This window comes from Abramis brama (genome assembly GCF_963993115.1).
Source record: "Abramis brama genome assembly, chromosome: 16".
NCBI lineage: Eukaryota > Metazoa > Chordata > Actinopteri > Cypriniformes > Leuciscidae > Abramis > Abramis brama.
Genome location: NC_139978.1, coordinates 23360168 through 23375325, shown reverse-complemented (window position 1 = coordinate 23375325; position 15158 = coordinate 23360168). Strand labels below are relative to the sequence as shown.

At 35.9% G+C, this 15158-nt stretch overlaps 2 protein-coding genes across 3 annotated transcripts; one reads left to right on the top strand and one right to left on the bottom strand.

Annotated features, from left to right (window-relative positions):
* The first annotated feature begins 1855 nt into the window (after positions 1-1855).
* On the top strand, positions 1856-5340 carry LOC311065971 (glutathione S-transferase Mu 4-like). The gene is made up of 8 exons (XM_084086875.1): positions 1856-2172; positions 3204-3279; positions 3380-3444; positions 3520-3601; positions 3705-3802; positions 3921-4016; positions 4624-4734; positions 4839-5340. Exons 1-8 carry the CDS (start codon positions 2137-2139, stop codon positions 4932-4934), a joined length of 660 nt encoding a protein of 219 aa, XP_083943001.1. The 5' UTR covers positions 1856-2136; the 3' UTR covers positions 4935-5340.
* A 1096-nt stretch (positions 5341-6436) lies between these two features.
* On the bottom strand, positions 6437-14881 carry eps8l3b (EPS8 signaling adaptor L3b). 2 transcript variants are annotated; one of them, XM_084086422.1, is made up of 20 exons: positions 14732-14881; positions 13721-13780; positions 13066-13133; positions 12928-12992; positions 12434-12592; positions 12173-12322; positions 11898-11986; positions 11477-11607; positions 10641-10756; positions 10430-10544; positions 10260-10330; positions 9900-9974; positions 9136-9281; positions 8863-9034; positions 8697-8728; positions 8202-8295; positions 7459-7563; positions 7262-7350; positions 6990-7122; positions 6437-6846 (listed from the first exon to the last, which is right to left on the bottom strand). In XM_084086422.1, the coding sequence occupies exons 2-20, from the start codon at positions 13756-13758 to the stop codon at positions 6805-6807; spliced, it is 1890 nt and encodes a 629-aa protein (XP_083942548.1). In that variant the 5' UTR covers positions 13759-13780; positions 14732-14881; the 3' UTR covers positions 6437-6804. The 2 variants fall into 2 exon arrangements, with proteins under 2 accessions (XP_083942548.1, XP_083942549.1); XM_084086423.1 differs by having other exon boundaries at positions 6658-6846; positions 7262-7347.
* Positions 14882-15158: the final 277 nt, after the last annotated feature.

Sequence of the window (15158 nt, the reverse complement as noted above, 5' to 3'; positions counted from 1 at the left end):
GGCTTTCTTTGTGTTCTGTCCTTTTCACCATCCCTTTTTCTATAGCCTGTCCCTCTAGTTTGGGGCTAAACTTCGAGTTTTAGAGCATCTGTTTTACAATTGCTTAGTTGTTGCGTCACATTAAACTTTTTTTCAAACGCTTTGCCTTTTAGGGTAAATAGGAATATACAATAAAATGCATGAATTGCATAGGCAAAAGTTTTCAAGACATTTGGAAGACGTTTATTGTGAACATTAGCGTTAATAAATGTCGAATTCTCGGAAGAACAAACGCTTATTTTTGTTACATGTAGTGTTGTTTTTGGCGGCCTGTTTTAATTTTAGTTTTAGTCTAGTCTTTGTGTCAGGCTGTCATTTTAGTTTTTATTAGTTTTAGTCACATTCATACTCTTTTTAGTCTAGTCAAGTTTTAGTCGACGAAAACTGATGACATTTTAGTCTAGTTTTAGTCAACGAAAACTGATGACATTTTAGTCTAGTTTTAGTCGACGAAAACTGATGACATTTTAGTCTAGTTTTAGTCAATGAAAATTGTATTTTAGTCTCTTTTTAGTAATGCGATTCTATTTAACCCAGTCAATATATAATTTCAAACAAGGCTATCTTATTATAGGCTATTTAGTAAGCCTATATTTAGGGCTGTGACGGTGGCAGGTTTTTTTTACCACCGCGGTATTATTATTAAAAAATAATATTAAATTTTAATATTCGGGGGGTTATAAAAAAAAAAAAAAAACTCGTTTTATATTTCCACACAAAGACGCGATGCACTCTGCGCTTTGAGCGGGATGTGGGACACGAGCAGGAAAACACGAAGATATCGATCTCTTTATGATATCTTCGTGTTTTCTACTTGATGTAAATTGGTTTGAAGAGCGAATTTTATCCTCCACAAGGGCAAGATATTTAGGCTGTGTTTGAGATTGCGCTGCCAGAGAAAGTGAAACTAAAAATCACCCACACGTGTCAAACGCGCTTTACAACTAAACTCGCGCCCAATGTCTAATATAACAAGCACAAACTGTGTTAAAAAGAATTTGACATGCAAGTACAAATGTAGGCTATCTGTCCTACAGCGTTTTTCTACTTTACCACAGTAAAGAATACGAATATAATAGGCTTAATTAAAAGTGAACCAAGAAACGTTTATAATAGGCTACCTTTAGAAAATGGGTGAGACGTGACGTGAGTGAAGATTTGGGAAAAGAAACAAGAGATTCCATGCAGGGATGAGTCACGATTTTTGGATATTCGATTAGTTTATTTAATTATAAAATATCGAATAGGTTGTGCGATTATACTCTAAAATAAAATCTCCATGTTCTGGCGCTAATGCGGTGACGTGTTCATGTAACAAGAGACGCTGCCAATAACGCACATAACAGCTGTCACAAAGAACCAGCAAAAGTAATGATTATGAATGTGTCAAATATATCAATGAGACATTTTAATAGAATAACTAATGGAGTAATATATGGTTAAATTCGCTGATAATCGGGTGACCAGATCGCAATCCAGAATTTAAAGCCGACAAAGCTATGGGTTCACGCACAACTCTCTCATTCGTCGTGACGTTACATTTCGTCTCGTCTCGTTTTGGTCAACGAAAATGAAGAGACATTTTAGCATAGTTTTTATTTTTTAAACCACATTTAGTCTCGTTTTTATTCGTCAACGATATTGCATTATACATGTATTTTAGTCATCGTCACATGACCATGCATTTACGTCTAGTCTCGTCTCGTTTTCGTCAGGTGATAACGGTTCGTTGACGACAATATTTCGTCATAATTTTCGTTGACGAAAGCAACACTAGTTACATGTATAAGTGAATGTGTTCTAATTTATCGCTCCTAAGATGTATAAAATTAGAACATCGACTTTTTGGTCCTCTGGGAACAGCTTAAACATGACTATGTGTTTAGAATGCACATATCATTGCTGGAAAATTAAAATGAAATGCTGGTTATAATTTTGCACGGACAGATTAACATCATACTTTTGTGGGGGTGATATCCCTTTAACTTGAGTAGTTAGCGCCCACGCCCTTTCCTCCATTCCGCTGCTCCTCTGACCCCCACCAGAGTTCATTTCGAAGCAGAAACTCTGCACATTGCACGCTCTTGTTGCTGCAAGATGACAATGAAGTTGGCATACTGGGATATACGCGGGGTGAGAAACTTTGCATGCACAATTTTGCATAACTGTTGTTGAACATTTTTAATTGATTCTAATTTGATTTCTGCGATTTTTTTTTTTTTTTCGTAAACTTTAATTTTTTTAAAGTCATAAAAGTCATGCAGTTGTCATGTCTAAAAATGGTCAAACCTAATCCATATGCGCAGCTTGTTTAAATAAACATATTTTGTGGACTGTAAGTCGAGACTCTAGAAATGAACTGTTTGTTAGTTTGGCAAAGTCAGGGGTTCATACGAGTTTGTTGATACTTTTTTTTTGTTTAGAGTGTCTCGCCATGGCCACAGATGCTAAAGTTACTTTGATTACAGTTTACATGTCAGTTCCGTTTCGGGTGTAGTTACACCCCAGTAATTTGGACGAAACACAATTGCTCTATTGTTTTAGTTTATGCAGTTAACATATGTTTAAGAGCTGGGAATTCTTTAGCAAACAAATAATACTGCATCACATTAAACATACGCTGTCTGTAGTCACAGGACATCCTCGTGCCTTATTCATCTCCATGTCTGAGGGAAACTATCAAAAATGTGGCACAGCAAACTGCACAAACATTTGACTGCCTAAAACCTACTCTATCCCCTGGCTAACTGCTGCTTGGTCAGAGAATCACTCTTAAGTTTTCGGATTTCAAATGAGACCAATCTAAGTTTTTTAATGTAATTGACTTAAAAAAGTTATGTCTTAAAGAAAGAAAGAAGAAAAAAAATATAGATGACAATATTTTAAGGCTGCAACCGGCCGCTGGCGTGATGAAGTGATTATTATTTTACTGTATGCTTCATAATACTAGTAAATCTAGAGCAGATCAGTGTTGCAATATTTCCATAGATGGATGAGCAGTTAGGTATTTGTCCAGTTAGTGCTACCTCATAAATATGCAAATAAGAACATTACCCATATAAATATGCATTGTGAAGTATCGACCCTCTGTTAATCACTTCAAGTGATTTTTTTCAGCAGCACGTTATATAACATTCCATGGCTATTATTTCATCTGTTAACAGCTTGCCCAGCCAATCCGCCTGCTGTTGGAGTACACTGGTACTAAGTATGAGGAGAAGTTCTATTCTTGTGGTGACTGTAAGTGATATGGTCATCACTGCTCAGCAGACATAACCAGATCTTCTTTATAAAAGCACAATGACGGGGGTTGAGTTGATTTTATATTCTTGTTTTGCAGCTCCCAACTATGACAGAAGCTGTTGGCTTAATGAGAAAGAGAAACTTGGGATAGACTTTCCTAATGTAAGTTACGCAGTCACTCCCATGGTATTTATTGTGCAAGTTATGCAATAACTAACCATCACCTTTATTCACCAGTTGCCCTACCTGGAGGATGGTGACACAAAGATAGTCCAAAGCAATGCCATAATGAGATACATCGCCCGCAAAAACAACCTCTGTGAGAACTTGATTCATTTATTCCTTCAGTAAAAAAAAGCTTTTTGTATCACTGGAAATAGTCGTCTAAGTAATGCAAAACATCTCCCATCTAATTTTTCTAGGTGGGGAAACTGAAGAAGAGCAGGTGAGAGTTGACATCATGGAAAACCAGGCGATGGACTTCCGCAATGGTTTCGTCCAGCTCTGCTATGGAGACTTTGTGAGTGATTGATTGTATAAATCTATTTATTGCAGTTAGAAATGATTAACTAATATTATACATTTTTTGTTAATTGATAAGATAACATGATTTGTAATCCTTTTGAATTTGATTAAAGGATAACACCAAATCATGTTACACTGAGAAACTGCCAGGAACTCTAAAACAGTTCTCTGACTTCCTTGGTGACAGGAAGTGGTTTGCTGGGTGCAAGGTAAATAAGCATAATGTACACAAAACACATTTACTTTGTCCATTTAAAATGGTTCGAAATAACAGTACATCCCGTAAGGGTTAATGCCCAACGAGGTGTCCATTGTCAGGTATTAATGGACGACGGCGAGGCGTGAACCGTCTGACGCGCAGCGGAGGTCCATTAATACCTGACAATGGACACCTCGAAGGGCATTAACCCGCTTATACCATGGTCACTTGCCAAATAACACATTTTTTAAAACATTAGTTTATATTTTAATTACTTTTACAATCGAAATCTAAAGTTTTTACAAACAATAACTTGGTTTTGGAGATATTTATAGTCCGCTCAGCTCGTAGAACCCCTTCAGTTTTGTTTTGATACAATAAATTGTAAACAGATACTTTTGACTGCCTGTTGCTATGGTTACTCACAGCTGATGTAGCCAGCGCATTTATTTATTAATTTCAAACGGTAAACGGTCAGTTTCACCAGAACTCCTTTACTAGGTGTCCTCTATCACTTTTTAATGGACACCCTGCAGCCAATCAGAATCGAGTATTCACCCAGACCATGGTATAAATAATATTATTTGACATGCTTATCCCACTGTCTCATCCTGTAGATCACATTTGTGGACTTTATCATGTATGAGTTGTTGGATCAGCATCGTATGTTTGACCCAGAATGCCTGGATGACTACAAAAACCTTAGATGTTTCCTGGATCACTTTGAGGTTTGGATTCAGCTTTTATCACACAGAAAGATTAGTTAGTCTCATGTAATTTGTAATGTATAAGGATTAACCAGTAACTCCAATATAATTGTGTTCCCTGTCAGAGTATTGAGAAGATTGCAGGATACATGAAGTCAAGCAAGTTCATGAAAACACCCGTGAACAACAAGATGGCCAAATGGGGAAACAAAAAGGAGTGAAAAAATGACAAGACTGGCTAGATCAAACATCATAAGTTGCACCATCAACTGCAATGCATGTAGTGATAGTTATTTTGAACCAGCAATTTAAGGATAATTAGTTACATTTACATCCCAGTGATACAGTTGACATTAGTATTGATTATAAAATCATAACAAAACAATCAGAAATCTCAGTTGTCTATAGACATAATGCAGTTGAATAGCAATTATGTTTAGATTAAAGTGTTCAGGTGTGTGTTGCACTTTGATTTTTGTCTATTTGATGCCATGAAAAGAAAATAAGTATAACATTTCATTGTTATAGATTTCACTATTTGGATTGTAATTCTACATTTGAATTGTAAACAAAGCATTAAATGTATCACCTTATTTTGACCCAATAAATCAGAGAACTTTTGTTCAATTCAGTTTATAAATTAAGTGGGGGGTTTTCACACGTACACACACACACACACACAACAGGTATACTCTGGTAACCTAACAAGGCAAAACATTTTATTGAATTGCTTATAAAATAAATTACAGATGTTTATGTAGCCAAGGTAATTAACATACAGCAAAAAAAGAAAAGAAATAGTAATCAAAAACTTTACATGTACTTAAAGGAGCCGTATGTAAGATTGTGGCCAAAACTGGTACTGCAATCACTTTCAAATTACTGTAGAGCGGTGTATCCCCTCCCCCTCCTCCCTGACTCGAGGTTGCCAGATAGGCTGCAGGATCCAGCAGGAACGTAGGCTGCTATGTAGCTGTGGAAACTAGAGCAGAGCTGGCAACCCGGCTGCCGAAATACTGACTTCGTGATTGGCATATCAGGGCCATTTTATGATTAATTGAAATACATTTCTTACATACAGCTCCTTTAACGAATGAATTCAATAATGAATCATTTGGCCTAGCCTGCTATGGAAGAAGAGAGTGTGATCGACAGCACTGAATTTCATTTGTTGATTTCTCTCTTTTTGTATTTTTTGACCACCCGCTCCTGCTAGATTTGTGTTGGGCTGATTTAAAAAGGCCTCATTCATCAGAAATTAAAATGACATTATGCAAAACCACATTCAGGAGAAAAAAGGTTTTCATCCTAATAACGGTATTTTAAATAAATGAAAAGCTGGATAATCAAAGGCAACCTGTTTTAATTAACTTTATTATTGCTTATACACAAACACATTACTGGATTGATGGAACTTAAATGTAATCAAACCTGTTTAACCCCAAAATCAAAAGCTTATTTTTAAGACCATTAAACCTTTTTCTTTTTTTTTGCTCTTTATTTTAAGGTGTGCTTGTTAGTGTAATTATACCTTCAAGTAATATTAATTAACTACATGTACTATAGGGTTAGGATTATGCTTAATTTAGAGTTATTACTAATTACATGTAATGTACAAGGACACTAAAATAGTAACACCTTTTCTTTCATTGAGAGAAAACAAAATATGCATAACTGAATTTAAACTATTAGTAAACAAAAATGACTACTAATGTGTTTATTTATGAGCATTTATTAATAGACAATGCAAAATCTGCATGAAGTGTCAGGATCAATCAGAATGTTACAGACATGTCTCATTTTCATTAAGCTGGTATAACAACTAAATAACATGTTAAACATGACGACCACCACCCCAGGGACATCAGTGGAAATCAATTTAATGGAAAAAAAGGTATTGAATAAATAAAATCAATGCAATAAATGCATACATTTGCATAATGTAAAAGGTTATATAATATCACTTAAAAGGCAGCAGCCTGAACTTGTTTTTTAATGAATGGAAAAGTTGAGGTGTGTGTGTAGTTGTTCATTCAGGTCCAGACAAGTTCAGTTTCTTGATATCAAAAACACAGCAGGGTCCTCAGATTATCAACGGCCACCATACTGACTGTACTCGGCCTCACTGGAAAGCTGCAAAGCAGATGGAGACAGATAACATTTGCCAGCTCTGCCTGGGTCATTAAATGACCGTTGGGTATAAAAACACCACAGTGAAAAGTGCTTCATAAATAATGGTATTTGTACTTTGAAACAAACGGAGATGCATTACTTACTGCAATGCTCGATCTGACGCTCTGCAGTTGGAAGAAGACTCGACCTCCTTCCTCAGGACATATTGCTCTGATTTCATCCTGTCTCATTCCCAGCAACATCGCTCCATTGAACACCCCAAGACTCTGGACCGTCCTACACAAATCCACAATGAATTAAAATGTTATCAGTAACAAGATATTAAACTCATTCATGTGGTAAAATACAGTTTTCAGAACTGCATTTCGGTGTAGTTTTAAGAATAAAATTAAACATGCTAGTAATGGTTTCTTACATTTTAGAAAAGCCTTTGTACTGTAACCAGGCTTTGACTTCCTCAGGTCTAGATTTCATGTCCAGAGATGGAGGTCCTCTCATATTCTGCTGAGAATATGGAGATAAAAACGTCATAAAACTATGGACTGTGTACAGCTCAATACATTGTTGAAATTATTGGTTTTAAATAAATAAAAAAAGTTGACTATGACTCACTGTTGGCTTTTGTCCATTGACAGGCTCTAGAACATTCTGAGGCACATAACCCTCTTCATTACTTCTGTTTTTCACTTTCCACCATTGCCCGGACCTGTCGGTTACCTTGAAGCAAGCACAAACTATATTATGGTATGTATTTTCTGCTCAGGAAAAAAGTTTTACAAAAATAAATAAATAAATGTTTACATAACACAACCTTTTTTTCTTTCTTCTGCCGAACACAACAGATATTTTGAAGAATGTCGGTAACTAAATAGTGGATGCCAATGACTTCCATATTATTATTTTTCCCATACTATGGAGGTCAATGGGGTCCAACAACTGTTTGGTTACCGATATTCTTCTTTTGTGTTCAGCTGAAGAAACTAAATTCATATAGGTTTGGGACAACTTGAGAGTGAGTAAATGACAGAATTTTCATTTTTGGATGAACTATCCCTTTAACTACATTAGTTAACATACAACAAAAATTCCTCTGAAGCAATTATTAATCTTACTTAAGGTTAATTTCAGCATTTACTAATACATGATTAAAATAACAAACTTTTGTATTTCATTTTTACAAAGATTAATAAATGCTGCAATAAATGTATTGCTCATTGTTAGTTAATGCATTAACTTAACTACAGGGATCTTACTGTAAAGTGTTACCAAAAAAAAACGTTACTTTTGATTGATTAGTGACTTGTGTAAAAGTTGCACAATTACTTCCGGTGGGGTGTTCACACATAAAAAATTACCTGCACATTGTCACCCTTCATCACACTCAGTTCCTGAATGTTCCTTGCCATGAAGTCATAGATCACCATCATATAAAGAGGCGGCTCTGCAGACCTGATATAAAATAAGACAAAAGTGCTACTTGACTTGATTTGAAATTTACCCAAAGAAATCTTTAGTGAATTCATCTGTCTATTAAAGACTACATTCTTTTCAACGTATATCCTTATAACACTTTAAAAAAAAACAATATGTAGTGTTATATTAGATGATTAAATTGATATTACTGTGCTTCTGCTACTGTTGGTTTCATTCACGGAAATAAACCTTTGTTGTTATAAGAACACAATGCACTACTAAAGCCTTGGTATGTGGACTTCTCCCTCTTTTTAATAGTATTTATTTTATATTACAGTTTGTTTAAGATCTTTGGTTAAAGGACAATGTTTTATATTGCTGTCACAAATATATTTTTTTATCTGGGTATTTCATAGAGTTCAAGTGAAGTTGCTCACGGCATGGGTGGGGTGCTCCAAGGTCTGTTGTCCTGGAAGAGAGAGGAAATAGTTTGTACTCATTCCACTCTATTTGATCAGGTTAAGATCCACATGTCAAACACTTGACACGTTTTATAACATCCTTAGCTCATTAAGTTGGAGTTTGTCCTCTGGGAGATTTTACCTGTTCAGGCGGCCTCTGATTGACTTTCATGGATGGGAAGCGCTCGCTGTTGCTCCGTGAGAGCTGCCTGCTGGCTGGAGGAGATTGGGATGGGCCGGGCGGAAGGGGCTGCCAGCCGTCGTAAAATTGGGGATAATATGGAGGGATCTGATTCCCATTTGGAAATTTGGATCTGATTGCAAAAAAAGATGTATTTAAAGAAAAATCATGAGCTTTTGGTTGTGTTTGCTAATTAATGAAGTCATTTAATTTATATATTCTGGAACATAAGACCTTGGGATGTTCCACGCATCACCCAAGTTTCCCCACAGTTGGTCCTCATTTGGTGTGACAACATTTCCCAGGAGCTGCAGGGCTTTCTCTGTGAGCAGTGGACTCAGCACTGTGGGAGGGATGTTGGGAGGATACTGTTTCACTATCTGAAACATGAAGAAACAGTTAGAAACTTAGTGTGATGAAGGGTGATGTGGTGCATTCCCTGACTTTTAACCTTTAATTAATATTTTCTAAATAAAGTGGTCCTTTTTTTCCCGCAAACTCACGTTGCTTCATAAAATTGAGGTTAAACCACTAGAGTCACATGGATTACTTTAATAATGTCTTTACTACCTTTCTGGGCCTTGAAAGTGGCAGTTACGTAGCTGTCAGCAGAGGGACAGAAAGCTCTCAGATTTCATTAAAAATCTTCATTTGTGTTCCGAAGATGAACAAAGTCTCACAGGTTTGGAACGAAATGAGGGTGAGTAAAATGTCAGTGTGAACAAATGACTAAATCCATCAAAAGTAAAGCTTTTTCTCTGGGCAGAAAGTGCATACATGCTTATACAACTTGTGCTTTCTTATACATTGCTAGGCTTTTTTTTGAAACAAGTCAAATCAAGTCAGGTGAGGTCATACCACTCCATCTGAAGCTTCAGGGGAACATAAGAACTTTTAACATGCAGTATGAAAGAATGCTTGTCCAATTTAACTACATAATGGAAAAAATGTATGAAATGTGACCGCAATGCAAACAGACTGAACAAACAGATACTTACAAAAGCGAGGGAAGAGAAGAGACTGTGAACAAAGTCAGAAGCAGGAGGATTTTTTAGGTGACCATCCAGCTTCCCCTGTCACAAGTAGAGATGAGTATGAAAACTGACATTTGCAACAAGGATACTGTATGTCTCATATTAAGCATTACAGAGCAGTATTCTGGGCATGCAGTAAGTCGTGTTTTTTTTAACTATCATAGTGGGAGTGAAAAAAAAGAAAACAACTGGAAAATGTCCAAAAATCATTCAATCCATTGTACTTTACATGCTGAAACTAGAAGGGGGTAGTAATCAAAGAGTATTGAAGTAGACTGCTGTTATCTTAGGAATTATTACAGAAATTAAACTTATATAACTTACCAGAAGATTGAAGCCATACTTTATCTTCTGCAGGCAGGATATGTATTCCTCCACAGTGGGAATGCTTGCAACTATAATAAAATAAAATAAATAAATAAACTTAATTATTTTTATTTTTTTGACATCCTTAGGAAAATTAAATAGCAAGTATCAATGTGTCAGTTGTTCACCAAATGTTGAAGCATTTTTCTTTTTCTTTTTCTTGCTTCCATCATCTTTTGGCAAAGCTGAGCCAATTTTATATATGAAGGTCTCAATGTCGGCTGCAACATGGTTAAAGATCTCCTGTAGAGAGTGATTAGATGGATGGAAGAAATGTGTCAATAATGATAACAAAAATGGATGGATTAATAACACAGTGTGTCAATAAAAACAACCGACCGCATCTCTGTCCACATCAATTACTGGAGGTGGAATCTGCTCTGGCTCAGACTGCACTGGCCTGTAAGGGGCTTCATCTCTGGGAAATGGCATTGTGGGTGAAGGTCGTCTGTCGTCTGAAAAAAGCAAAACAAAAGCTCAATTATACCAAAAGAAATCAGTGATACATGATACATTAGTGAGAGAACACTTAAATTCAACCCTCCAGTATTCCTCACTTAGGGGTCAACCTTGTGATTCTCAGCGGTCAAAACAGACTGTAGACAAAAAGTGTAAAATAAATAAAAACAAATAAAAAAAGAAGAAATTAATTTACAATATTTTGTTTCAATAATATGTATTCTTTTGTATTTTGAGGGGATTTAATGGTACAAGGCAAAATTCACCTATAAATTATGCACCACTAATTTCTATGTAAAAATATTTCATATATATATATATATATATATATATATATATATATATATATATATACTGTATATAAACTATGTGTATTCTCTAGTTGCTTATACTAATATTTTTAGACATAATTACTTCTATGTTTTGCAAAAATCCCCAGAAATCTGTATTATCGTATTTGCCATTCAGTTCCCGTGGAGGTCATTTGACCTTTTTTTTTCTTCTAAGACCATTTAGCCCTTTCTTATCATTCATATATAATCATTATTATCATTCATATAGCAATGGCCACATCATTTTTCACCAAGCCGATGAAGTAAAAACATAAATGAAAACTTTTTTGGTTTAAAATGACTAAAGACCAATAGAGGGTCAACTTCAGGACATTTTAGGTTTTTTAAAAGTGGATTTGTGAAATGAATTCTTCAAGTGATCACCATAGTCTTCATAGTTGTTGAACTGCGAAGGGGGGAATACTGGGGGAAGTGGGTTTGACTGCATGGGTGAGAGAGCTGGTCTCTTTATGCTTCCCGGATGACCCTGGCCAAGGATGTTTTCCAGATGGCTCCTGCCAAACGGAAAAAATATATCACTGTAGAGCACTGATTAAAAAAAATGAATCATTAAGGCAGTTAGTGTAACAAAAATATGTATTTTTACAATCTTTGTAAAAAGTTACTTAGATACATTGAATATAGCTCACTTAATATGGATTTGTAGCAAAGACCTTTTTTTTACGATTATATATTGAACTTATTATCCTGAGTAAAGGGTTGTCTAGACATGTTGTTGGCATGTATATCCACTTAAAACATCACAATTTAAACATTACAACTTGTTTCTGAGGCAGCAGCTGACCTGATGTCCATCTGTGGTTCCTTAAACGGTGGAGTGGCATCCCCACCTTGCTGGATCGCCCTTTCCAGATCATTTACCACCTCCTGAGCCTAGCGATTCAAAACAGCAGAGATGCCTTTATACAAATATTCAGGGAACTGACAGAAGGAGTGGGAGGAAACTCCCGCATCAACCCTGAAGATATATTAAGAACGATTTATAATAGCCAGATGCACCGCTATCTACCCTCAGATGGATATAACATTTCTGAACACACAAACAGTGTTGTTCCTCACCCCGACCTCCTCACACTGGAACAGGAAGGCCTGTGGAGATCTCTGGCTGGGATCCTGAACTGAGAAAATCAGAAGGGAGTCATACACACAGCTGTCCAGAACAGCTTTCGTCTTCCTGATGCTACTCAAATGTACAGACTCCAAAACCTCCTACAATTCCAGGAAACAGAGTAAGAGTTCACTGTTAGTACTGGAACCGCCATTTAATGTAACATACTTTTTTTTAGATTAGTGAACTTAAGCATAAAGGCTACCCTTGACCTTGGTCTCTATGTCACATAGCTGTAGGTGGCTGGCCTTGACCTGCATGATCATTTCCTGACCCCACACTTTCCCTTTACTGTCCATATTCTTCAGCCTGTTCACACAGTCATCAATGCTGCTCATCTCTCTGCCATCTAACACAAAGGTGAACAGGTGCTAGGGAATGGAAAAAGAAGAAAATGTTACTACGATGTATCATGATCACAGATATGTGTCCCTTCAAAAAGGAGCTTGGTTATACAGTTGAGGGCCTTGAGAAATTCTCAAATTTTCCAGTTGAGTTTGTGTGGAAATCTCTACAGAACATGCAAGATAAGCTTTGGTTGTCTGTTCTTTTCAATAAAACACATTAGTGAACTGGGTGTTGGCTTTGAGCTAACAGATTGTGATTGTGAGTCTGTCACAAGCAGTCAGCAGCACACATTTGAACATTATAAACATATCAGTTAATAAGTGTTAGTCACAAATGCATAAACCAGACTAAGTCTTACTTCCACTCTGTGCTGAAAGTTGTCTTGCTGTCTGCTGATTGATTCTGCATACTCCTTCCTTTGCACTAAAGCAACAATATCAAGTTAAAAATGATAGTATTTCTTAGGATAGGTTGTTTAAATGGGTTTTCTACTTACTGTAGATGGATTTGGCACTGGGACGAGACATGCCAGACCCCTGGGAAGACGGCTCAGATGAGAAGCCTCTGTAATATAATTACAACACAAAATGCTTGAATAAACTTCCCCCCACATATTTTAATTGTAATATTTAAAAAAGATATTATAAAGAAATCCTGAAGATAATATTATCACGACTCAAGAGAATTCTGGGAGTCCAATTTTGTTTCAACAGTTTTGGTAGGGTCCTATTTTTGTTCCAAAATGAGAGTAAAGTCAAGTTTTTCCATACCAGATGTCAACAAAAATTAAAATGAAAATTACATGGAAAGATTAACTTTTCATTAAACATTTCATTAAATGAATTTAATGAAAACCAGTCTGAAACCAGTTTTTTGTCTGAAACCAGACAATTCTGTGGAAAAAAAACGAAAAAAAAAAACAGAGCTTTTTTTTTTTTTAACTAAAATAAAGTAGAAAGCTAAATGTAAAATTTTATAACCCTGCCTCATAGGAACCTTTAATGGCTTTTCTGACATCTGCTATGACAACCGATATGAGAGATAGAAGGCATGACGTTCTACACTGAAACACCTTTTTATGCGCTTCAGGTTCAAATTCCACGCAAACACAAAGATAAACGTCAGCTGACCGAGATGAGTGAGACATGTACCTTTGCTGGAAAACAGGCATAGGGTTACCCCCATACATTCTTGACTGTGATGTATAACACCTGTAATAACAACGTTATCAGTTTTGAAACCACTCAAGAAAAATAGCAGAACTTTTGAGCAGCATTAGTTGTGAAGTCTGTTCATCAGTTGTGGTTTGACACCACTGATCTTATCTAAAAGAGCTAAGGAGTCATCAAGTATGTGAAGTAATATCCTCAAAACTGGTACAAAGTCAAAAATATCAGAACAAGACCTTTCTATGTTCACAAGTTGGTGTTCTTAATAAAAACATAATTTCAATAGTTATTAAAGTCAATTAGTGAATATGCTAGATTCATAAGAGAAGTGCCATTTGAGAGTGATGATTTATCAATGTATTTTTCATTACAGAGAAGTACTGAATATGTTATACATTTTTGTTTTATATATGCAAGACCTTTAAGATCACTAACAAAATCACATAAATTTGATTCATTTATTACTTGTAACAACAATGAATCACTAAATGAGGGCAGTAAATCATGGCAGAATCACATTTAGCATAACAGCTTGAACAATTTAGAAAAGCTAAAACAATATGGCTTTCACAAACCAATTACAATAAAAGGATTTTGAGGACAAAACCTAGACATTACTGTGTCTTTTGGATCACATAGCCTCTGCGGTTCTCAAAAACAGGCAAGAAGTGTCTAGTCATGAAAAATAAGCAGCAAAAACTGCTGACAGACAAATTCTGGAACTTTCTCTGTAACAAGTTATTGTGCTTGGCTTGACAAGAAGAGAATATTAGCAGAAGTGGAATGCCACTTGTAAACCAAGTGTAAAAAGAGAGAAGAAAAATAAAACACTTATTAGCACAGCTCTAAAACAACACAGAGTTCAATTAAGGATGAAACCAATCTGGCATTATTCAAATTTGTCACGGTCATATTAACCTGTAGGCAAAACGCCATGTATCAGTGACTGGTTATAAAACAGACGTTGTGATTAGCCAAATGATTGTACATTACCTCTGAGAAAATCCTAAACAAGTTTTAAGTTCAAGTCTCCAAATCTACGTTCAGATTACTCCAGAATTTAGACATATCCTTAAGTCTGTCTTCCTTGTGAACTGTGCGAAAGCAAATATTCTGGACTTCCTGCTCAGAAAAGCTGAGGTCAAAGTCTAGGTCTTGAATTATAGTAAGTCAGAAGGTGAGAGCGGGTAGGTTTTTCCATTTATATCCTTGAGTACAAAGGTATTGTCATTAATAGGCAGCCCTGTGACGTGTAGAGCAAAGCGGCACACACTGACCCCAAAATTTATTTCTACATTTATGCCACACTGAACGCACGTTGCTGTAGATAAACCATTATACAAGTGGCATACATTTTAAAAGATGAGAATATTTTTCAACCAAATCAGATCACAAAAAGAAAATGTTAGGTTTAAAATAT

Bases quoted from the DNA above. Each gene is read 5' to 3' on its own strand.
- LOC311065971 (XM_084086875.1), top strand. From the start codon at position 2,137: ATGACAATGAAGTTGGCATACTGGGATATACGCGGG. The intron at 3,280-3,379 runs GTAAGTGATATG...CTTGTTTTGCAG, and splicing joins GTTCTATTCTTGTGGTGACT to CTCCCAACTATGACAGAAGC. The intron at 4,735-4,838 runs GTTTGGATTCAG...GTTCCCTGTCAG, and splicing joins GTTTCCTGGATCACTTTGAG to AGTATTGAGAAGATTGCAGG.
- eps8l3b (XM_084086422.1), bottom strand. From the start codon at position 13,758: ATGTATGGGGGTAACCCTATGCCTGTTTTCCAGCAAAG. The intron at 12,323-12,433 runs GTCAAGGGTAGC...CTGGAATTGTAG, and splicing joins TATGTGACATAGAGACCAAG to GAGGTTTTGGAGTCTGTACA. The intron at 7,123-7,261 runs GTAAGAAACCAT...GGATTTGTGTAG, and splicing joins TACAAAGGCTTTTCTAAAAT to GACGGTCCAGAGTCTTGGGG.